The sequence below is a fragment of the Dipteris shenzhenensis genome, chromosome 14 (assembly GCF_047967505.1).
Source record: "Dipteris shenzhenensis isolate YYH24624 ecotype China chromosome 14, Dip_SZ_1.0, whole genome shotgun sequence".
Taxonomy (NCBI): Eukaryota; Viridiplantae; Streptophyta; class Polypodiopsida; order Gleicheniales; family Dipteridaceae; genus Dipteris; species Dipteris shenzhenensis.
Genome location: NC_141609.1, coordinates 5,323,279 through 5,342,850, shown reverse-complemented (window position 1 = coordinate 5,342,850; position 19,572 = coordinate 5,323,279). Strand labels below are relative to the sequence as shown.

The 19,572-nt window shown below is 40.6% G+C and overlaps 1 protein-coding gene across 2 annotated transcripts in view; it reads left to right on the top strand.

The window, feature by feature from the left end:
• Nucleotides 1–7,254, top strand: part of LOC147894104 (myosin-1-like) — an 89,023-nt gene extending 81,769 nt beyond the window's left edge. For both annotated transcript variants that reach the window (XM_087385072.1, XM_087385071.1), the window contains exons 20-22: nucleotides 4,215–4,344; nucleotides 5,438–5,601; nucleotides 5,891–7,254. In XM_087385072.1, the coding sequence (XP_087241198.1) occupies nucleotides 4,215–4,344; nucleotides 5,438–5,601; nucleotides 5,891–6,574 (978 nt within the window). In that variant the 3' untranslated portion in view covers nucleotides 6,575–7,254. The remainder of the gene's footprint in view (nucleotides 1–4,214; nucleotides 4,345–5,437; nucleotides 5,602–5,890) is intronic.
• Nucleotides 7,255–19,572: the final 12,318 nt, after the last annotated feature.

Sequence of the window (19,572 nt, the reverse complement as noted above, 5' to 3'; positions counted from 1 at the left end):
CTTGCCCCCTCCAACATGAGCAACCTCAGGGAGCAGCCCGGATCTTCTTTCAAGAATGGTACAAACTAGAGCGCAGGTTCATGCTTTTCTCACAGGGATCTTAGATATGTTGCAACGCTCGTGTGCAACCTCTCCGGAGATCGGTGACTCAAGTCCTAAAAAGACCCCTGAAGTCAACTTACAAGGCGAAGCACTACTTCAACTTCAAATTTCCCAGCTTCAGGACAGCATCTCCGACTTGGTCCAGCAAGCCCAACAACTCCAAGATTCTCGCAGTACCACACATACAGAGGATGACGTGACGCCACCGGACGACTATGTGGACTCATTTCCACCTGAGGTAGAAAACATTGAACTCCATGCCCTCTACCGTTTACTCCAAGCTTCCAAAACTAAAAGACTTGACATTAAACTTTCGGAAGCCTACACTGGTCAATGAAATCGCCGAAGAGTTGACCAATGGCTCACAAAACTGCGCATGTACTTTTATACTGTGGACCTCATTGAAGGCAAAAAGATTGCCTTGGCAGCCTCCCTCCTCAAGGATATAGCTTTCCTATGGTGGCAACGACGCTTAAAGGACGGCAAAAGTGTGTTAACTTGGGAACGTTTTGAACACGTGTTCCATAAGTAGTGCATACCTACCAATGTGGACTTCTAAGCACGTTCAAAACTCAGACGGTTGGAGCAAACAGGCTTCTTGTCTTCCTACATCTCTCAGTTCACCACATTGGTGCTGGAGATTGATGGTTTAAGTGATGATGATTGCCTTTATGCTTTCATCTCAGGCCTAAACCCCTCGTTACACATTGATGTCCTCAAAGCAAACATCACCACCACAGCTGGTGTATTGCTTACGCAGAGCGCATTACAGATTTTCAAAACACAGGGAAGCAGAGTGCTAATAGAACACAGAACTCTACTATGGCCAAAGGTGCTCGCCCTCAAGATAACTCCAAGTTTAGAAAAAACTCGGGTAATCAAGGTCAGCGACAGTCTCAAGATCCCCACAAGTCTCAGAAATCGTATGCTGGATTCCAACAGAAGCACTCCTCCAAGGATCGTGCCTCTTTTTCTTTACAAAGTCATGACCGCCATCCCCAACATAAAGGTGCAGCCACTGACAAGAAGAAAAACTCCAGCACAAAAGGACTTTGTACCATCTGTACAGGCGACCATAGATGGTTCGATTGTCCCAAGCGACCAAAGCACAATTCCAATATGGAACCTAGCACTTACCAAACAGAAGATGCTACCCCAGCACAAAACAAGAAAGGCAAAGCTGTTCGAATGGCAAATACCATCCACATGAGCCTTGCCAGCAACCCAAAGCCAGCCGTTCCTGTGTCACTGTGTAGGAGCTGACCTCTCTCTAGCACTGACCCATAATTTTGGCCAATGTGTGATTAATCATGAGAGTGCGCTAGATCGTAGTGCCCATTGGATCCCCTAGTTTTCGCATTGGCGCAATGGTAGTGGTACTCCAAGTAGGGGGAAAGCTGTGGCATGCAGCATGATTGAACCTTTGTGCTAAGATTAGGGCTAAGACCTCCTATCTATGCGCAAAGTGCTCAGTTTGCATCCCCTCATTGTCTCCAGTTGTGGAGCCGACGCAATGTAGCTCATACGTTCTGTGTGGTAAACAAGATGGAGGTAGTGGGCCTAGGCAAAGAGGACAAGTCAGGGGGTGCATGGATCAGGATATCATGGAGCGATGTCACGTAAATGTGCCAGGCACTTGGATCTATGATGGGGATAGGTGGCTTCCCCTTAGAAAAAAGCCCCCACGCAATAGTGGGGCCCCTCTTCGAAAGGATAGGATCACCTCATCCATCCTATGCGAGAGGAAAGCCCACCTCTTACGGCGCATTAGGCGATGTGATATCCGCTGTGCCTCGGGCGTCGTCAAGTGTCCCAAAGCTCCCTTACATAGAAGGTGAGATCTCCAACTCATCCTGAATCACTGACATGAGTGTCTGAGGCACGGTCGAGGTTTGCATCATCTTTAAGGAAGGTCGATAGCTCATGAGACAAGTGATTGACTCATATATAACATATCAAGGGCATGGTCAAAGTGTATTTGGACATGGGTGGGGGCTAGGACGGTCATGTCCTATGGCTATCATGGCAATTGAAATGGTAAATACCACATATGAGTGGTCAGCGGGGGGGGGGGGTGTGACAGTAAAGTCATGTACTCGTGACATAAAGGTCGGGGAAACCATCAAGTAGTCCAGTGTGCTTGTCCCACCTCCGTGCGGAAAGCAAGCGAGCCCTATGGATAATGGCAATCTCTGGAGATTGTTCTATACGATCGGATTGTGTACCGCTCCCATCTACAATAACTGTCCCTCGTACCTTGTCATCTACGTTGCATCGTTAGAGAGTATCTCCATTCCTCCAAGCTCAATTGGTTCCTTTTATCTAGTACTCTGAGGGGATCTAAGTCCAAAGTCAAGTAAAACCACCTGTCTAGAGAACTCTGTGATATCATCATATATCGTCTCATATGAGCTATGACCCCATCTATGACCCCATCAGATAAGATGATGTACCCGGGGGCAAGCAGCATACTGTAATTAAAATTGGACGTGTGTTAGGCAAATGAACACGTATCCACATGTGTCGTGTGTGCTCCTCCTTCCGCATCACAGATATATGCAGTCTCAAATGTGATTTGAAAAGAATTGCCACCCTGGAGAGCCTCGTATCTGACTGTCTTCTCATCCCCTTCCTATGTGCCGACTCCCAGGTGTATCCTGTCATTGTGGGTAGCCCTCTTTTGGACTCTCATGTATCTCGGTATAGAATACCACATCTCCGAGGGCAGCCCATTCTCTTGTCTTGCTACCATCACACGTACCATCCTCTCCCTCTGATGCTCTTGTGGCAAGAGCATGAGATCCTCATCCAAAAAGGTCCTAGTACCCTTCAGTGTTGCCCTCATACTCATGAGGGTGGACCTATCCCTTGCTGAGAGAGAGAGAGAGAGAGAGAGAGAGAGAGAGAGAGAGAAGAAAGAAAGTTTATTAATGTCCACTGGAGACCTAAAAAGGTCTATGGGACAAAAGAGACCTGCTTGTACATCAGTACAGAGAGGGCCATAGGCAACCTCCCTGGGAGTATCATCAGATTCCTCCAAAAAAACAAAACACATAGAACATAAAACATAAAAGGAACTAAGTACTAGGCTATGGAGTGGCCATTACATCAGTTTAAGACTGAGGGTCTTTAGATTTTGTCTTAAATTCTCTAATCATTGCAAGACCATCACGATATATTGCCCATTTTCCTGCTTCCTTGGCTGCCCGAACCTTAGCAAGCTCGGTAGCTTTGTTCTTCAGTTGGGTTCTTGTAAGCACCTCAGCAATCCATATCTTTGTCCCCTTCAGCTTATAGGATTGTTGTAGAATCCTCTTCCTGAGTGTCTTCGAGTTGAAGGTGATGACAACGTGTCCATTCCTAGGTGATAAATAAACTGGGGAAGACTCCTCTTCATCATCATTCTTGTCATCAGTTGGGCTTGCTGACCAATCAATGGCCGGGACTGCTGCCTTGATTCTGTCGATTGCCTCCTCGAAAGTGTCATCCTCGTGCTGCCAATCAGGTATTCCCCCTATCTGACTCGAAAGTGTCATCCTCGTGCTGCTAATCGGGTATTCCCCCTATCCGAATCTTCATAGCATTCTCTTTCTGAAGGTGATGTTCTTGGATCTCTGTTTGGATGTCAACCTTGGGTTCAGCTGTCACTTTCACCTGGATAAGCTCTGATATCTGATATCTATGTGTGTGTGCATGCACGTGCATGTGTGAATGAAGTAAAATGCCCAAACCCAACCTGTACACATACAACAAAAGTAGTGCAGTCTTAATCTCATGATGGTCACCCACAAGGTTGGCAACGATACCGCATATACCAATGTGTTGGCTACACACTGGTGGTGTACACCATAATATAAATATATGCTTGCAGATGCACACCTAGCCACATGCCCACACACGCATGAACAGCTATTTATACAAGAGCTTCTGTTGTAACTCCCAAGATCAAGGACAGACTCCTCCATGACTGAGACTAGACAAACCGAGAAGGAAAACCTAATTAATGATGTCATGAGTATGTCAAGGTTGTGGCAAAACTGGTAACTGATCTGTAGAAATCTAAGAGTTTATGTATGGCCTAATGTTTTGTAGCCCTTTTTCCTTTCTGGCAGATTGAGATGCTGGAACATGCTCGAGAAAAGTTTCTTGAGGGAACGATTCGTATCCAAAAGATGTACAGGGGTTATAAGACACGCTGTCAACTAAAAAAGATGAGGAGAGCAACAATCCTTTTGCAGGCTTGTAAGTTCATCCCATTGTAAATTATTTTTCTTATTATGTGAGTTGTGAATGCATTATTTATAGCACATTATGATGACTGAAAGGCAAATTATGTGTAACACACTTACCTCAGTATGTTGTTTGTACAACTTACCCTCAGGAATGTGCTTGCCGAGAGAATTCGATCTTGATTGTATAAACTGTTTCTAATTGTTGTTTGCCTCTGTTATACTATGCTGTTCCCTTTGGTTCTCAGTTTTGAGGGGCTTTTAGCTGAAGCTCAGTTTTGTATATCTTTTTAAAAAAGGCGATTAAATATTTACAAGCAGCTGTAGCTTGGATGAAGAGGGTCTGTACCTGTTATTTGCCTAGCGCTAGCATCAGTCACGGCTGGATCTGTTCTTAACCGTGGAAGTTTTGACGGAAAGTCAGTATGAAGACTGCTGTATGACTGGATGCCCACGTGGGGGGAAGGTGTGTGCATGTGATAGCATGTATGCATAGAACTTATATTGGTTTTTCTGCTTTATTGATAGCTTGGATCGTGATTGAGTCTGCACTTCACTCCTGGAATTGTGACAAACTCAGGAGTACGACTGTTGTATGACTGGATGCTTTCGTGTATGTTTTAATGTGAGAATATGTGTTCATAGAGCATGAGTTCCTACACACCCATTGTTGATCCCTGATGATGTCAGTGGGGATATACACTAGCTAGTCCTCGTTATGATGATGCAATGTTGTAACCTTGTGGCTGACTATCATGAGGTTGCCATTCACATTGCTTGGATTTATTTAGATATGCAATTGTAGTTGTTTATAATGGTTGCACTTGAGAATGAGCCAACAAGAAGTCTCCCGTCATTTTTGGATCCAGTTTTTGCAATGGAGAAATACCGTTTATTAAATGTCAGCGACTCCAATTGTTTTCTACAAATGAACATGCTTTAAGGGGGCCAAGAGTCTCCTGCATGGTGCAGTGTGCCAAAAGGTGTTGCATAGATGTCTAAAGCTTCTAGATGCCTATAATTAAGAGGTTTCCCCGTTCGAAACGTGTTTGTTTGGTAGGGAAGCTGCAAATTATAACATTTGTCTTTGAATGGTTTGGTTGCAGTCGTGAGAGGTTGGATGGTCAGGAAGGGCTATAGCAGTATCCAGAAACAGGCCAAAGAACATCCCCAACTGGGAAGGTCCGTTGACCAGGAAGTGGGAGCAAAAATGGAGGCATTGTTGGAAGATTCTGCTATTAGTAACAGGGAGGAAACCTGCTCACCAGAGGTACGTGTTGGACATCAAACTACTAAGCAGGGCAAGTTCTTTACAAAAATTTCGAAGGCAATTGGTTCTCCATTTTCTTCCTCCTTTCTATGTCTTGTACTACAGTGTGCTGCATTGATGGGTTTGAAAGGAAGATTTAATAAATAATATTTGTGCTTGGAGTCCATCTGCGAACTGCTCCAGAGAACTCTTGAAGTCAAGAAAATCAATCCTTATATATTATTCTTTCCATATTGATATTTATGCCTCAAGATCTCTAGGGTTCTATGTTGATTTGCCTTAATTGTAGGTGGTGAGCGCGGATCCACAAACTGATGAAACAAGTAAAGTGGCAAGTCCATTGCTGGAAGAAATGCAGAAGCGAGTATCAACTGCAGAGGCGGCTTTGCAAGATAGAGAAGACGAGAATGCTTTATTGCAACAGAAGCTCCAGGAGTATGAGAAAAGATGGATAGACTATGAAGCTAAAATGAACTCTATGGAGGAAATGTGGCAGAAACAAATAACATCACTTCAACTCAGTCTAAGTGCAGCTAAGGGACCTGGGACGCTTAAGGAAAGTGATCCACAAGGCAGTTTAGTCAAGCAATATGCTATACAAAACACAATAATCCATAGTTCAAAGACAGGAAATATGAAGTCCAGCCCTCAAAAACCCCCTCATTCTCTCGACCTCTCCGTTACAAGAGCTGAACTAGATCCCAGTAGATCTGTCCTGGAACATCTGACCAAGGAATTTGAGCATCGAACTCAGGTCTTCAATGATGATGCTGATTTTTTGGTTGAAGTAAAGTCTGGGCAAACAGAAGCCAATTTTAAGCCTGATGACGAGCTTCGAAAATTAAAGCAAAGGTTTGATATTTGGAAGAAAGATTTCAAAATCAGATTACGGGAGACAAAGGGGATTCTGAAGAAGCTCGGGAAATCAGAATCTGGAGATAAGAACAGGAAGAAGTGGTGGGGAACGAAATGAAATTGAGCGATTTCATTCTCAAAAGCATTTTACAAAATAGCAGCTTGAGCTTTTTCATACATGCTATTGTGTGTTTTTCCTATTTCTGGCATTCAGATGGACCTTTGTGTATCAAAAAGCAGTTCATGGCCCAGTGCATGTGGAAGGAAAATGGATATTCAACACCTTTTACAGGCCAGCTGGATGGGGCAGCGGGCTTGGAGATTTCATCAGAGCTGGAAAAGACTGCCAATTCCTTAAGTATTCTGTTGTATGACTATGTGAGGAACTTGCCTGACTCAATGGACTATATTGAGAACCACAAAGAGAGTGTTTATATATGAGGCAAGCTCCCATGTCCACACCAGAACAGCTGCCTAATTTTTGAAGTTAGGTGGCCTTTGGTGACTCCGTGGTGCTTGCTAATGCTTGCCTTCTGTGGATTTTTGTAACGGACATGAATTGTACATAATCTAGTATTAGAGTCCTCTCCATGCCACTAGTCGCATGGCAGCCATTGGTACTATGCCACTTAACTGTATTCAACAACATGCAAATTTGTAGCCCAGTTATGCACCTCCATCTCTGGCAACATTTTGAATATATGTAATTTGGAAGTTTTTTTAAAGGAATTAAATAAACCAGATTTTCAATCCTTGATACTATCTACATGTTGCCAATCGATGTTTGTTTGGGACATATGTAAAAGGACATCAATTTGAGGCACTTCAGCTGGATTGATGTCTACATCTAACATGTTTCCATCTTGAATGCCTCTTGAGTTGAGGCTTTGAAGCTCCATAACATGATAATATTTTCTAAAATAGCTCTGTATATTTATGCAGGCTACATTGTGATCTGTTGGACACCTCTTTCAAGAGCATTCCAAGTTTTCTGGACCATGATAATGTGCTGGCATGATTATGTTACTTAAATTTTGTTGAAAACTCTGATCACATCTTGTAGTCACATAGATGAGCACCAAAAGTAATATTAATTGTTAGTAGCATGGTTTTATTGCTTCTTGGTACTAAACTTGTAACTGGCTTGATTGTAATCCCCATTTTGTTAGGGGAAAGGTTAGAAACACTGCTAGGATCTATACCATGGTCTCATTTGACTGACCAGCGTGCAAACAAGGTTGCTGACTACCATCGACTGAGATAATCTTCTCATTCAAGGGGGTGTGAGGTTTCTCTCCTTGAAGGGGATGTGATCCTCCTCCCCTTGGTAAAGTAAGATTAGTCTTCTATATTGAAAGGGTGTGTATCTCCTCCCCTTGGCTGCATTAAGGGGCCTGGAGGATTTCAATGTATAGAATATGGGTCTTGATTGGTGTTATGCTCTCTATAGAATAAGTTGTGAAATCTTTGGTTGTGCTGCATTAGGCATGGAAGAATTCCAACGTAGAGAACTTCGGTCTTGATTTTGGCTGCATGGAAGAGTTTGTGCACTCTTTTGCCTTTGGTTTGAGTGATTTTAAGGTGGTCCTTGATTGGTTTGGACTTTGTATTGTGTACTGGGACATGGATAGGGCTTGAGAGATTGCCATATTGTACTTGGTTGTCATGAGCCTAGAGGAGGCCTCCACAAACAAGCAAACAAATAATAAAGCAAGTCATGAGAAAGGGTGCATAAGCAAACAAATAATAGATTAAGTCATAAGACGGAGACAATATACTTGGCTGAGTGATCCAATGATGGTTTTATGGCATGTGAATTTGAACAAAAAAAGGGAGAGTATCAAAGTTTGGTTATTGTGAGTGAGCATTGTTGGTTCTCTTGTGGAGTATTTTTGTTAAAAGGCAAATTAAACATGAATATCTTGAAGAGCAAGGCCATGCTTTGAAGATATGAATTTCATAATTATTTTTGCAAATAAGCTTCGAGGTAGAGTAATGGGCATAAAGTTTATATGTGGGCTTCTCTTGCAATTAAAAAAAGCAATCGGCCACTTAAGGCTCTAGAAATTTCCAAGATGTTAGCAATGTATTGTTTTGCCTTGATGCATAAGCATCGTGCTTGCATTCCATTGGTAGATAAGATAAAAGTTTTCGTGCCTTCCAAGCCATGTACCACAGTATTCAATGCATCATATAAGATGGGGGAGCATCCTTAAGTCCTATTATTAACCAGCTAAGCTTTGACATCCTACACAAAATGTGTTGGATGGATTGACGAATTTCCTTGCTGCTGTCTACTCTCACCATAATGATTGTATTAGCGAAAGGGGAATAAAAAAAGAGTTTTTAAAAATATACTTTGGTTTAAGTGATTGAGTTTGAATAAATAAACACATGGGCACATAACATGCATACAAATGGACACACACATGTATATATACCTAGAGGTCATTTGGGTGTTAGAATCCAAAACTTTTGTATACTTCTCATAGAAAGAATCCCAATGAAAATATGTTTTGCCATTTTGCTCTATATTATCATTGGTATGTGGATGATAGGACAAGGTACTTGTTCGAAGTTGTCTACTTTTAGGATCTCAAAAGTACTACTCTTTAGAAACCATCCTAGAAGCATAGGTTAGTGTTGAGCAAGATTGCAAGCTTTAAATCATATTATGATGGGAAGGAATAATGTGATAGTTTTGTTGAACGCATATTGTGATGTGAAAGAACTATATGACAGTTTTGTTAAATGCATTGCAAGATTTGAGATGTGTTGTAAATCGATGTAGCGTTGCTACCTCAAATTGAGAATTTACACTTTGAGCAATTCCCTTCTTGGCTTCTTTCTTATTACTTCATTTAAGTTCATTGGTCAAAGTCGTTGAATGACATGATCTATGTAGAAACACAATCATCCCCATCATAGTATCGCAAATGCAACAATAGTATACGCTACTCCAAGTCTTCAATCTTCAAATGTAGCACAATCATAAGTTTCACATATTAGGGACCCCGAATCAGGCACACAAAAAGCAACATGGGTAATTGGTTTAGATCAATTGGCCATATTAAAACTATTGAATGGGTTTTGACAACTTAACTTTCCACCATCTAGACACTATAAACATGCAACATGACTGCTATCTACAAAATGTTTTTGTGCAAGCAATAGAAATCTATCTCACTCAAATTTACATAGTTTTGAATCGGTTTTCTTTTGGTTCAGAAATGTTTTAAAATGCAAGGTCCCATATTGCAAAATATAGGTGTCCATGAAACGTGATTTAGAGGAACTGTCCAATTATCTTGTTCTTTCTTAGTGTCATATGATGACCATATCCGTGGTTGGATGCTTCCTATGGAAGTGAGGGATGTCAACTAGACTCGCATTAACCCTTTACAAAGAATACACGAACATCCACCACATGGGCACAAATAGATAAGTTACATGATATCAAGAGTCCATTTTGACAGAGTAGGATGTGGTAGCCAAGAGGCAAAATGTACAAATGCACCATATTTCCACCAATATAGATATGCAATGCGTACACAAGGAAGATGAAAAATGCACAATGCAACATATTTCCAAGATTGTATATATGCAATAGGCATAGATACAATAGTCTAGATATGCCACAAGTACATGCAAGAATCTAGATATGCAATAAGTACAATAGTCTTTCAAATCTAAGCATGTAAAAAAGCATCCTAGCATGTCATCTCCACACTTCTTTATAGTGAAGTCTCGAACTAGATTTGCAAGTAATTCTGAAGTATGTTTTAGGTTGTAGGTTTTTGTGATGCATGACGAAAATTTCCTTTAAGCCATGATCTTGGAAAATTTTTCGATGATCTTGTTGCCTCATAACATAAGTTGGTCATCATACAAGTGACTGGCTATCATTATAGAATCAATCAATGTGGATTAAGTTTTTCCTACCCTTCCACTTGACTATGCAAACAACCACCCAAAAAGAACCAATTGAATAAATGTTACGAGATTAAGAATTGACATTGACTCACAGATTAATGTGGTAGTGTGTTCAACATGCAACACGTCCCTAAGCTAGATATGCAATCTGCAAAATGGAGATTAATGTTTGAAATCTAAATAGATGAAAATTTTGCATAGTTTTCTTCTCAACACTTGAAGCCTTGAATTGAATTTGCAAGTCACTTACCAAACATTTTTTATGCTTTAGAGTTCCATAATGCATGATTATAATGGTGTGACCAAACTTGGTAGAAATAGTCTTTTTTGCACCCGTTTCCCAAGCCCATGTAATCATCCAAAATTATATGGCCAATTGAATTATGTTTTAATATCAAGAAAAGGAGTAACACATACATGAGTGGGTAGCCAAAATGCAATAGGTTCCTGAAATCTAAGCCCATAGAACACACTTTGTTTGGATTCCTTCAATAATTTAACATGGCTTAAATTGGATTTGAAAATCATGTTTCAGGCATGTACATGCAGTTCTTTTTGTTGTGGTTTAGGAAAATCATTAGTTCACCTTGTCCCTTTCTAAAAGCCAATATATAGGAACTCCATGTGAATGCTAGGACAAGCCATTATATTAAAATCCTAGTAACACATTGGAAAGTATTCAAATTGGAAAGGAAAGGTTCAATACATGGAATTATTACATGAATTTTTTCAAACTTTCATGGCAAATGTTTACATCTAGTAGCATACAAAAAACCATCTAACAACTTTATTTGCAAGTAGCCATACACGACAAGCACAATGCAATCCTAGAAAATTCAACATGGGAATCACAAGAGCTTTGCTTGGAATGAAGAGTGGGTTTACAAAATTTGAATGACTCCACTTGGTTTGTTGGTAAGAATAAGGCATGACTAGTACCCAAAATATAGGCACAAGTGTCTCCTTATAAGAAGATACTCTAAGTGGTAAAAGAGAGCCGGAATGCTCACTCTTAGTTCAAAGTACAAGACTTCGACAAAGAGAATCAAATTTCTCACTCCCATCCCTTTGTAACTGAGAGTCCACTTTTATAGCTCCTTTGTCTCCTTTGGAGCATTGCATGTGTCGCAAGCGCACTTGCAATGGATGGACTCCCTACAAGGCATGCCTTTAACAAACAAAGGGCAATTCACTTGAGGAGTCCTCATCATCTGCAAGTCATCCTACTACCTTACCGTGCGTACACCAAAGGGCAAAGCAAAAGATTTGCTTCTGCCCTGCATGTAAGCGTCTTTTAGTTCCAACACCAACGATGGAGAATGTGGAAATTCCCCTAGTGGCATGTTTGCTCAAGCTAATGGAAGAGATGGGGTAGATCTATAGAGTATCAACGTGTTTTTTGAATGATCCTTTCCTTTTGTCGGTATATTCAAAATTTGCAAGCTCGATATTATTGAGTGAAGCTGGGGAACTTAGGAGAATGCATCATGGATGCGATCTTTCAAGTCTTGAGCAAAGGTCTAGTGGGAGAATAGTAATTGGGCTCTATTCTCCCACATACTCTATTTCCAAACCTCATTGTGTTTGACTCCATGCTAATTTATATAGCACAAGAGTTTGGTTTCATTGTTGCTTGGAAGGTGAATTAGTTGATGCATCTGGGCTAACTGTTCATTAATTGATGCATAAAGGCTTCAAGATTTTCTATCAAAGCAATAGATGCCCTGATTGATAAGGTCCGAAACAACTTCAAGAAAGATGTTATGCTTGAAAATGAGCATTTGCCTATTACAAATAAAATTTGGAATGTCTTTACTGCAAGCTACTATGTCCACCTTTCAGGATGGAGTTGTTGTGCCCCTCTCTCAGGATGAATGAAAGGAGTGAAGAACATGTTTTACTTACCCATTTTTTGTTATCTCAACCTACATACTACTATGTTTCCCTTACCCTGGTTGACTATGGATCTTCTTTTGTTTTGCTCCTTTGAAGGGAGATGTAAATACGACGAAGTCTTTCTGGTTCTATAATAACATAGTCCTCTTTTTATATGTGTGTGCTCCTTTTGGCTCAGAGATATGTAGAATCGAGATTTATAAATGAAAACTTTAAATTGGTGTCAAGAAACATGATATGCTTTGATAACATAGATATGATTTGATAACATAGATATGAATGTAGTGACTCTATAATGGGTTAACTAAAAGGATTACATCTTTCTCAACATTAAGAAAAGACATTGTTAAGATTCCTTCAATGGAAGAATGTTATAAGCCTTGTTATAAACCTTAAATTCCTCTAACCGTGCAGTATCTCAGTGCATTTCCATCTTGAACTACAATGAGAGCATAAAAGAGGCAGAGTGACTAACAATTTTAAACACACTAAAGCCAAAGAAATATGTTTCACAATAAAAAATTCAGTCCCAAATAGGCTCCATACTACTATTTAATTTATAATCCAAGGGGACTCAAGGAATATGTTATGGAGATAAATTATTGTTTTACTATTCTTCTCTTGGAAGCAATCACCAACATATCATGGATTAAAAGGAGTTTTGGTGGCATTCATTCATCAACGATTTAAAATTTGTAAGGAAAGAATTTGCATTAAATTGGTATTTGACCAAAGAGATAAATTCAATAAAAAGGCTTTTGTGTTCTTGTGTTGAGGTGGGGCCTTGAACTTTACCATTTAATCAGCCATATGGGCTAGAACTTGATCCCTCCAAACTTGGCTAGAGTGAATATGAGACATGAGAAGATCATATGAGAGAGACATTGTTATAAGGACCAATGCCTCTTTTGTATAAAACACTAGAAACCAACTGTGAAACAGTACTAAATCAATAAAAAAAACATGAAGAAAACTATACTAAATCAGTGTGTGATGAAAGAAGTACTAAAATGAAAGTGTTTGATGTCCAAGTTTCATTTTCATAGTTATCTTTACTATCGCATAGACCTCACAACAAAATGTTTGCCAAGATCTCTTCATGCACCTCCAGGGGGACACGATACATTGTTCTGTCACCTTTAACCTTGTGCTGTACTTGCACCATGTGGAACTTAATTGCCAACATTGCATTAGCATGCACTATAGTAGGTGGTGCCTCATCACATGGGAGATAACTACTTCTTCCATTAGATGTAATTTAGAATAGAAGATTCCATAGGCCACTTCATCTCCAATGTTGAAAACATTGTCCTAGCCATCCTTGACTTGCTTTGACAAGACTGTTTTGGGTTGCTTGCATAGCACCACGTAATAATCCTCATCATCATCATTTAGAGGGGAAGTGAGCATTGCAAAATGGTCACCCATCTCAAGCATGTCTGCCACATGGTATCTAACCATTGAGTATGCTATATCATACTCTACGGCTCTTGCATTTAGTCCATTGATGGGCTGTGCAAGGTCCACAAACTTGCATGAAATAAATTGGTGCACTTGTTCCATGATTCATCCATGTAGAATGAGCAAAAGCATGATAAACCTCTCATCAAGGCTTGTGTAGGACCTTTGTGACTAAAGCCCAATATGCAGTGTGTTGACCGAGTCCCTTTGATGGTCAGTGACAAAGTGAGGGATCAAGGAGGATCAAAGCACCACAAGAGAGACATAGGGTAGCAAACACTCAATCTATTACAATGTGTGTAATCAACAATACATGATAGGCTTCTTATATAGAGAGAGCCTTTAGAATAGTCAAACCATGTGGGATCCTCTCATTGACATCTCTCTTTGTGGAGATTCTCAATCCACATCTCCACATCATGTAGTCCACATCCTAGGGTGGCTACTTTAATTCTTTCCTTAGCACATACCTTAGCCTCTAATTATGTGCTCATGGCACCACAACTCTCAACATCTCCCCTTGGTGCCATGATCCTTTGGCTAACTGCAAGGTGGTCAGATGTGAGTTGTCCCTCAAACTTTGGATCTGGCAAATTCTTTAAAGGGTTGTCAGTGTGCTGTACTCTGTAGGCATGCTTTTAAGGAGAATCGCAAGTGCATCTTTTTCCCCTACTTTTGCATTTATGCCTTCTAGTTGGGTCATAACGCTTTTGATTTTGTTGACAAATTGTGCCATGGATTCATTAAAGCTCATGTGCAAACCATAGAATTTAATCTTAAGATGGATTTTTTGGTTTTTGGCTTTTGTACCAAACACTGTGTTCAACTTATCCCATGCATCCTTGGCATGATCCTTGGAGTCTATATGATGAATTATGTTTGGACCCAAGTGCAAACCAATGAGTGATAGTGCTGCTTCATCTTTTAATTCCAGGCATTATTTTGTGTAGTGGGTGTTTCTTCTTTTACAGTATTCCAAAGCTTTTGATGCATCAAGAGATATCTCATTTGTGTAGACCAGGTGTGAAATCCTTCCCCAAAGAACTTCTCAATAGTTGGGGTGCGTATTGCCATTGCAAAGATCTTACATTTGAAGATACTTTCAAATATGCTAGTGTCTAATTGCATACAAAAAATCTGAGTTGATAAACACGTAGAGCTCGAAAAATTGGTTATCTTTTATTTTTGGAGTCTGTGCAAATTCTTCCTAGATTGCAAGTTGCGCCTTGTTGAAGTTTCTGTGAAGAAGAGAAGGCCTTTGCTAATGTGGCATAGGGATTCACATGCAGAATTCCATACTGTGCTTAGCAAGGGTTACTGTGTGCTTAGGTGGCATGATGATGTGGCAATAACCTAACCTTAAGCCTTTAACCATGGTTTAACTTAACCACAATTAGTTTGACCAACTTTTTGCCATGTGGCAAACAATTAACCACTCCCAAACCTAGGGTTGACTAACCTTATCTTGCCACGTTTTTTTTTTTTGGGATGAACCTTAGGAGAACTTTGGAAAAAGGTCGACATCTGTGTCGGCTTTAATCGTCATGGGCGGAGCTTGGAGCATTGTTTGAGCAGAGTTTTGGAGGCATTTGTAGTGCTTTAGGCAGTTTCTTGGTCGCGGAGCTTGTCGAGGCGCTGGAGAAGGTCTGCAGTTTAGAGACTTGATGAAGGCGCTTCCGTGAGGTGCTTCTATGAGTTGGAGCGCCCAGGTCGGTGAGGCAGTCCCGGAGTTGCGTTGAAGACAGCACCTGCTCTCAAGTGTCTGTGGGAGAAGCTAAGCTGTTTTGTCATAGGAGCCTGCTATGGTGCTGTCATTTTGTCGTAGCTATTTTGTGCTGGAGAAGGCTCATGAGGCGCTGCTATAATGTTCTGTCTTACTGGTTGTAGATGCGAGTAGGAGGTAGCCTTGGAGAGCTGTTGTAGACTAGTGGAGCTGTAGGTCGTATGGCGGCTGTAGACTAGTGGAGCGCTGTAGGTCATATGGTGGCCGACTATAGACATGCAGCTAAGATGGACGCTGAAAGCATTCAACAGCTAGTGCCTTATGAAAATGGGAGCCTCCCTAAGCAAGCTCTGTAGAAGGTAGCCACCAAAGAAGCTGGGCACTGCAATACCTCAGTAGAGGCGAGTTATGGGACGGACTTGTAGGATGTTGACGATCGATCTACTTCTACTAAAGCAATGGATGAAGACCAGCGTGATCCAGCCAATATTGTTAGTGAAGCCAAAGCAGCAACTGGGCGGTATGAAGTTGAGCATTCCATGGACCACCCGACAGAAAGTGTGATCAAATTGATGACTATGATCAAGTTCTTGAAACTCCTCTTGGAGTTGATGTACTCGGAAGGACAAATGGGAGAAGCAAATCTCTTGCAAGTATCTCTCTCGCTCTCAGGGAATTCTAAGAAATGCTCCCTATCTCTCATGGATTAAGAACACTCATAGACTCTCTTTTTCACAAGCTCTCTCTCTCACATGGATGGAATTTCTCACAAAGGATGGAATTTCTCACAAAGGATGGATGGTGAGACTCTTGGAAATACCCATGGGATTTGAGATATCCATGAAGCAAGGTGGGAGGAAATCTATTGGAGCTTGAAGGGTGTAACTGTTTTACTTTTCCACGGGGAGTTTAGTTGGATAGGAAGCTCTTCTATTTTCCCTCTAAATGCCATATGGTCATTGCAAGATAATGGGGAAAGATGGTATGAAACGTTTTGTAAGCTTTGGATCAAGCTGCCTAGCTTGGCTCAAAGCTATATGAACCAATGTAAGAGGACTTAGAATAGGAAAGGGGGAATGCAAAAGATGCCTTGATGTTCTTAAAGATATTTTTCACTTGTTTGTTGCTTGCCCACATGCTAGAAAGGTCTGAAAGTTCATTCAATTTGAATCTGGGGAGCCAATTTTAAAAAAATAGGATCTTTGATTTCACATAAGGGCACATGCTTTATGGTTCATTTGGATGTAGAAACAATCTAATGATGTACTGTTGCCTTATTTGATGCATGGTGGGACATGAGAAAAGGAGATTGAAATTTCAGATAAGTGCTTATAATCTTGAACACACTAGGGTGAGTACCAATTTTGCTAAACACAAAAGTAGGTGTAACTTGGAAGAAGAACATGTTAAACTGTCATACTACCTTCACAGGAGGCCTTTATCACAAGAAGTTGGGTAGTCAGTTGCTCAAGTTAAAGCTGCTCAGGGACTTGCTGATCGATCTGACAAAAGATGAAGAGGGGAGAGAAGAAGAGTAGAGATGAGGAGAGAGGGCACAGCTAGAGAGCATACCACAAATGACTAAATGTACACTAGATTTAGTTGAAATGTAGAATATATACAAACCCATTTAGGGTTAGGGTTAGGGCATCGAGTGGTTTGGTAAAGATGTCTGCAACATTCTCTTTGCTATCACAATGCGACAGTGTGATGTCACCAAGTAACACTTTTTCTCTAATGAAGTGCTCTCTGACATCAATGTGCTTTGTCCTGGATTGGTATACTGGATTCTTGGCCAATGCTTGAGCCGATTGATTATCACAGTGTATTGTTGTTGGCTTTGACTCATCAAAGTAATCTATTTCTGACAATAGTCTTTTGAGCCATCTAGCCTCACATGCACCTGTAGTGAGTGCTCTATATTATGCTTTAGTCAAAGACAAAGAAACAGTTGGCTGATTGTTTGACAACCATGATATAGCACCTTGACCAAGGAAAAATGCATATCCTTGTGTCGATCTCCGGGTCTCATGATCTCCGGCATAGTCACTGTCACAGTATCCATGCAACCATGGATGACTTCCTCTGTATTCTATCCCAAACTGTCTTGTACCTTTGATGTATCTCAAGACTCTTTTGGCTGCATTCTAGTGAGACTATTTTGGATTTGCCATAAACTGTGCTAGTGAGCTTACTGCATAACAAATATCTGGTCGTGTGATAGTCAGATATATAAGAGATCCAATGACCTGCCTATAGTACCTTTCATTGACTGTAGGCATTTTTGAATCTTTAGTAAGTTTCAAACTCTCTTTCATGGGAGTGGCTACAATCTTGCAATCTGCCATATGAAACTTCTTCAAGAGACTGTCAAGATACTTGAGCTGACTCATGGACTGTGTGATCTGAATCTCTCCAGAACTCAATTCCAAGACAATAGTGCATAAGTCCAAGATCTTTCATGTCGAACTCTATAGATAATTCTTCTTTTAGTTTTCTAATGAAGCTATCCTTGCTTCCTGTCACAAACAGATCATCTACGTATATAAGTGCAATAGTAATGTCTTCCCCTTGAACTTTGTAGTAGAGAGTATGATATGCATTGGATTTCATGTATCCTAGATCAGCAAAATACTTATCGATTCTGCTGTACCAACTTCTAGGTGCTTGCTTTAAGCCGTAGAGTATTTTGTTGAGATGGCAAACCTTATTCTCCTTTCCTAGTTCAACATAACCTGCTGGTTGTTGCATGTAGACTTCCTCGTCTAGATAACCATTGAGAAATGCATTCTTGACATCGAGCTGGTACGCATTCATCTGCTAAGTGTCGCTAGTGATATCAAGAACCGTATGGAATCCATCTTTGCTAATGGAGTATAAGTCTCATCATAATCTTGACCATATTATTGTGTAAATCCTTTTGCAACCAGTCTAGCTTTGTATCTTTGAATACTTCCATCTGGATTGTACTTCACTTTGTATACCCATTTGTTTGCTATAGCCTTCTTTCTTGGTGGAAGGTCACATAATTCCCAAGTATTATTCTTATACAAAGCATCCATTTCTTCATTCATAGCAATTTGCCATTCTAGCTTGTCTATTGCATCTTCAAAGTACACTAGGTCTTCTATAGCCATGATGGTAGTCATAAGACCATAGTTCGTCATTTCAACCTGAATTGCTTTGCCTTTCTGAGCATATGTCAATCTGGCTGGTGGTGTGCTTTCCCTAGTAGAGCATCTGAGCTGATGTGGCTTTGCTTGGAGTGTTTCAGGCAATTCTTGCTCTTCTTCATCAACCTTTTCTGCAGATGATTGTGAAGTCAATGCTTCCATCTCCTGTGTATTTGAGGTTTTCCATTCTAATCGTCATCAAGGATTACATCTCTAGAGATAATGACCTTGCGATTGATGGGATCATACAACTTTATGCTTTGCTTTCTTGACTGTAGCCAACCATGATGCATTTGCATGACTTTGCATCCAATTTCCTGCGATCATCATCATGTATGTGGGCATATGCTATGCAACCAAATATGCGGAGATGCCCGATGTGTGGCTTATGTCCAGTGAATGCTTCATAAGGAGTCATACCTTGTATCGGTTTGGTAGGAAGCCGATTAAGCAAATAGTTTATAGTGGCTATTGCTTCTGCCCAATACTAATTTGGAAGATGCTTCTCATAAGCATTGCTCTAGCGCTGTGTGCTAAAGTACCATTCTTCCTTTCAACTCTTGCATTCTGCTGAGGAGTATCTGCACATGTGAATTGTCTTCGAATGCTGTGATTTCTACAAAAATTCATGAATGTTGAACTTCAGATTTCTCTTTCAAAAACTAGACCCAACAATATCTGTTGTAGTCGTCAATGAAAGTCAAGTAGTAAAGTGAACCATTGATGTTGCGGGTCTGGGCATAACCCCATACATCTATATGAATCAAATCAAGAATACCTCATGCACGAAAGGAACTTCTACCAAAATTGGTTTGCTTTTGTTTGCCGAAACAGCATGCTTCGCAAACTTTTCCAAGAAATTATAGCTTAGGAATCCCAATTGCCATATTCTGATTCATGAGATCTAACATGTACTTGAAATTGACATGA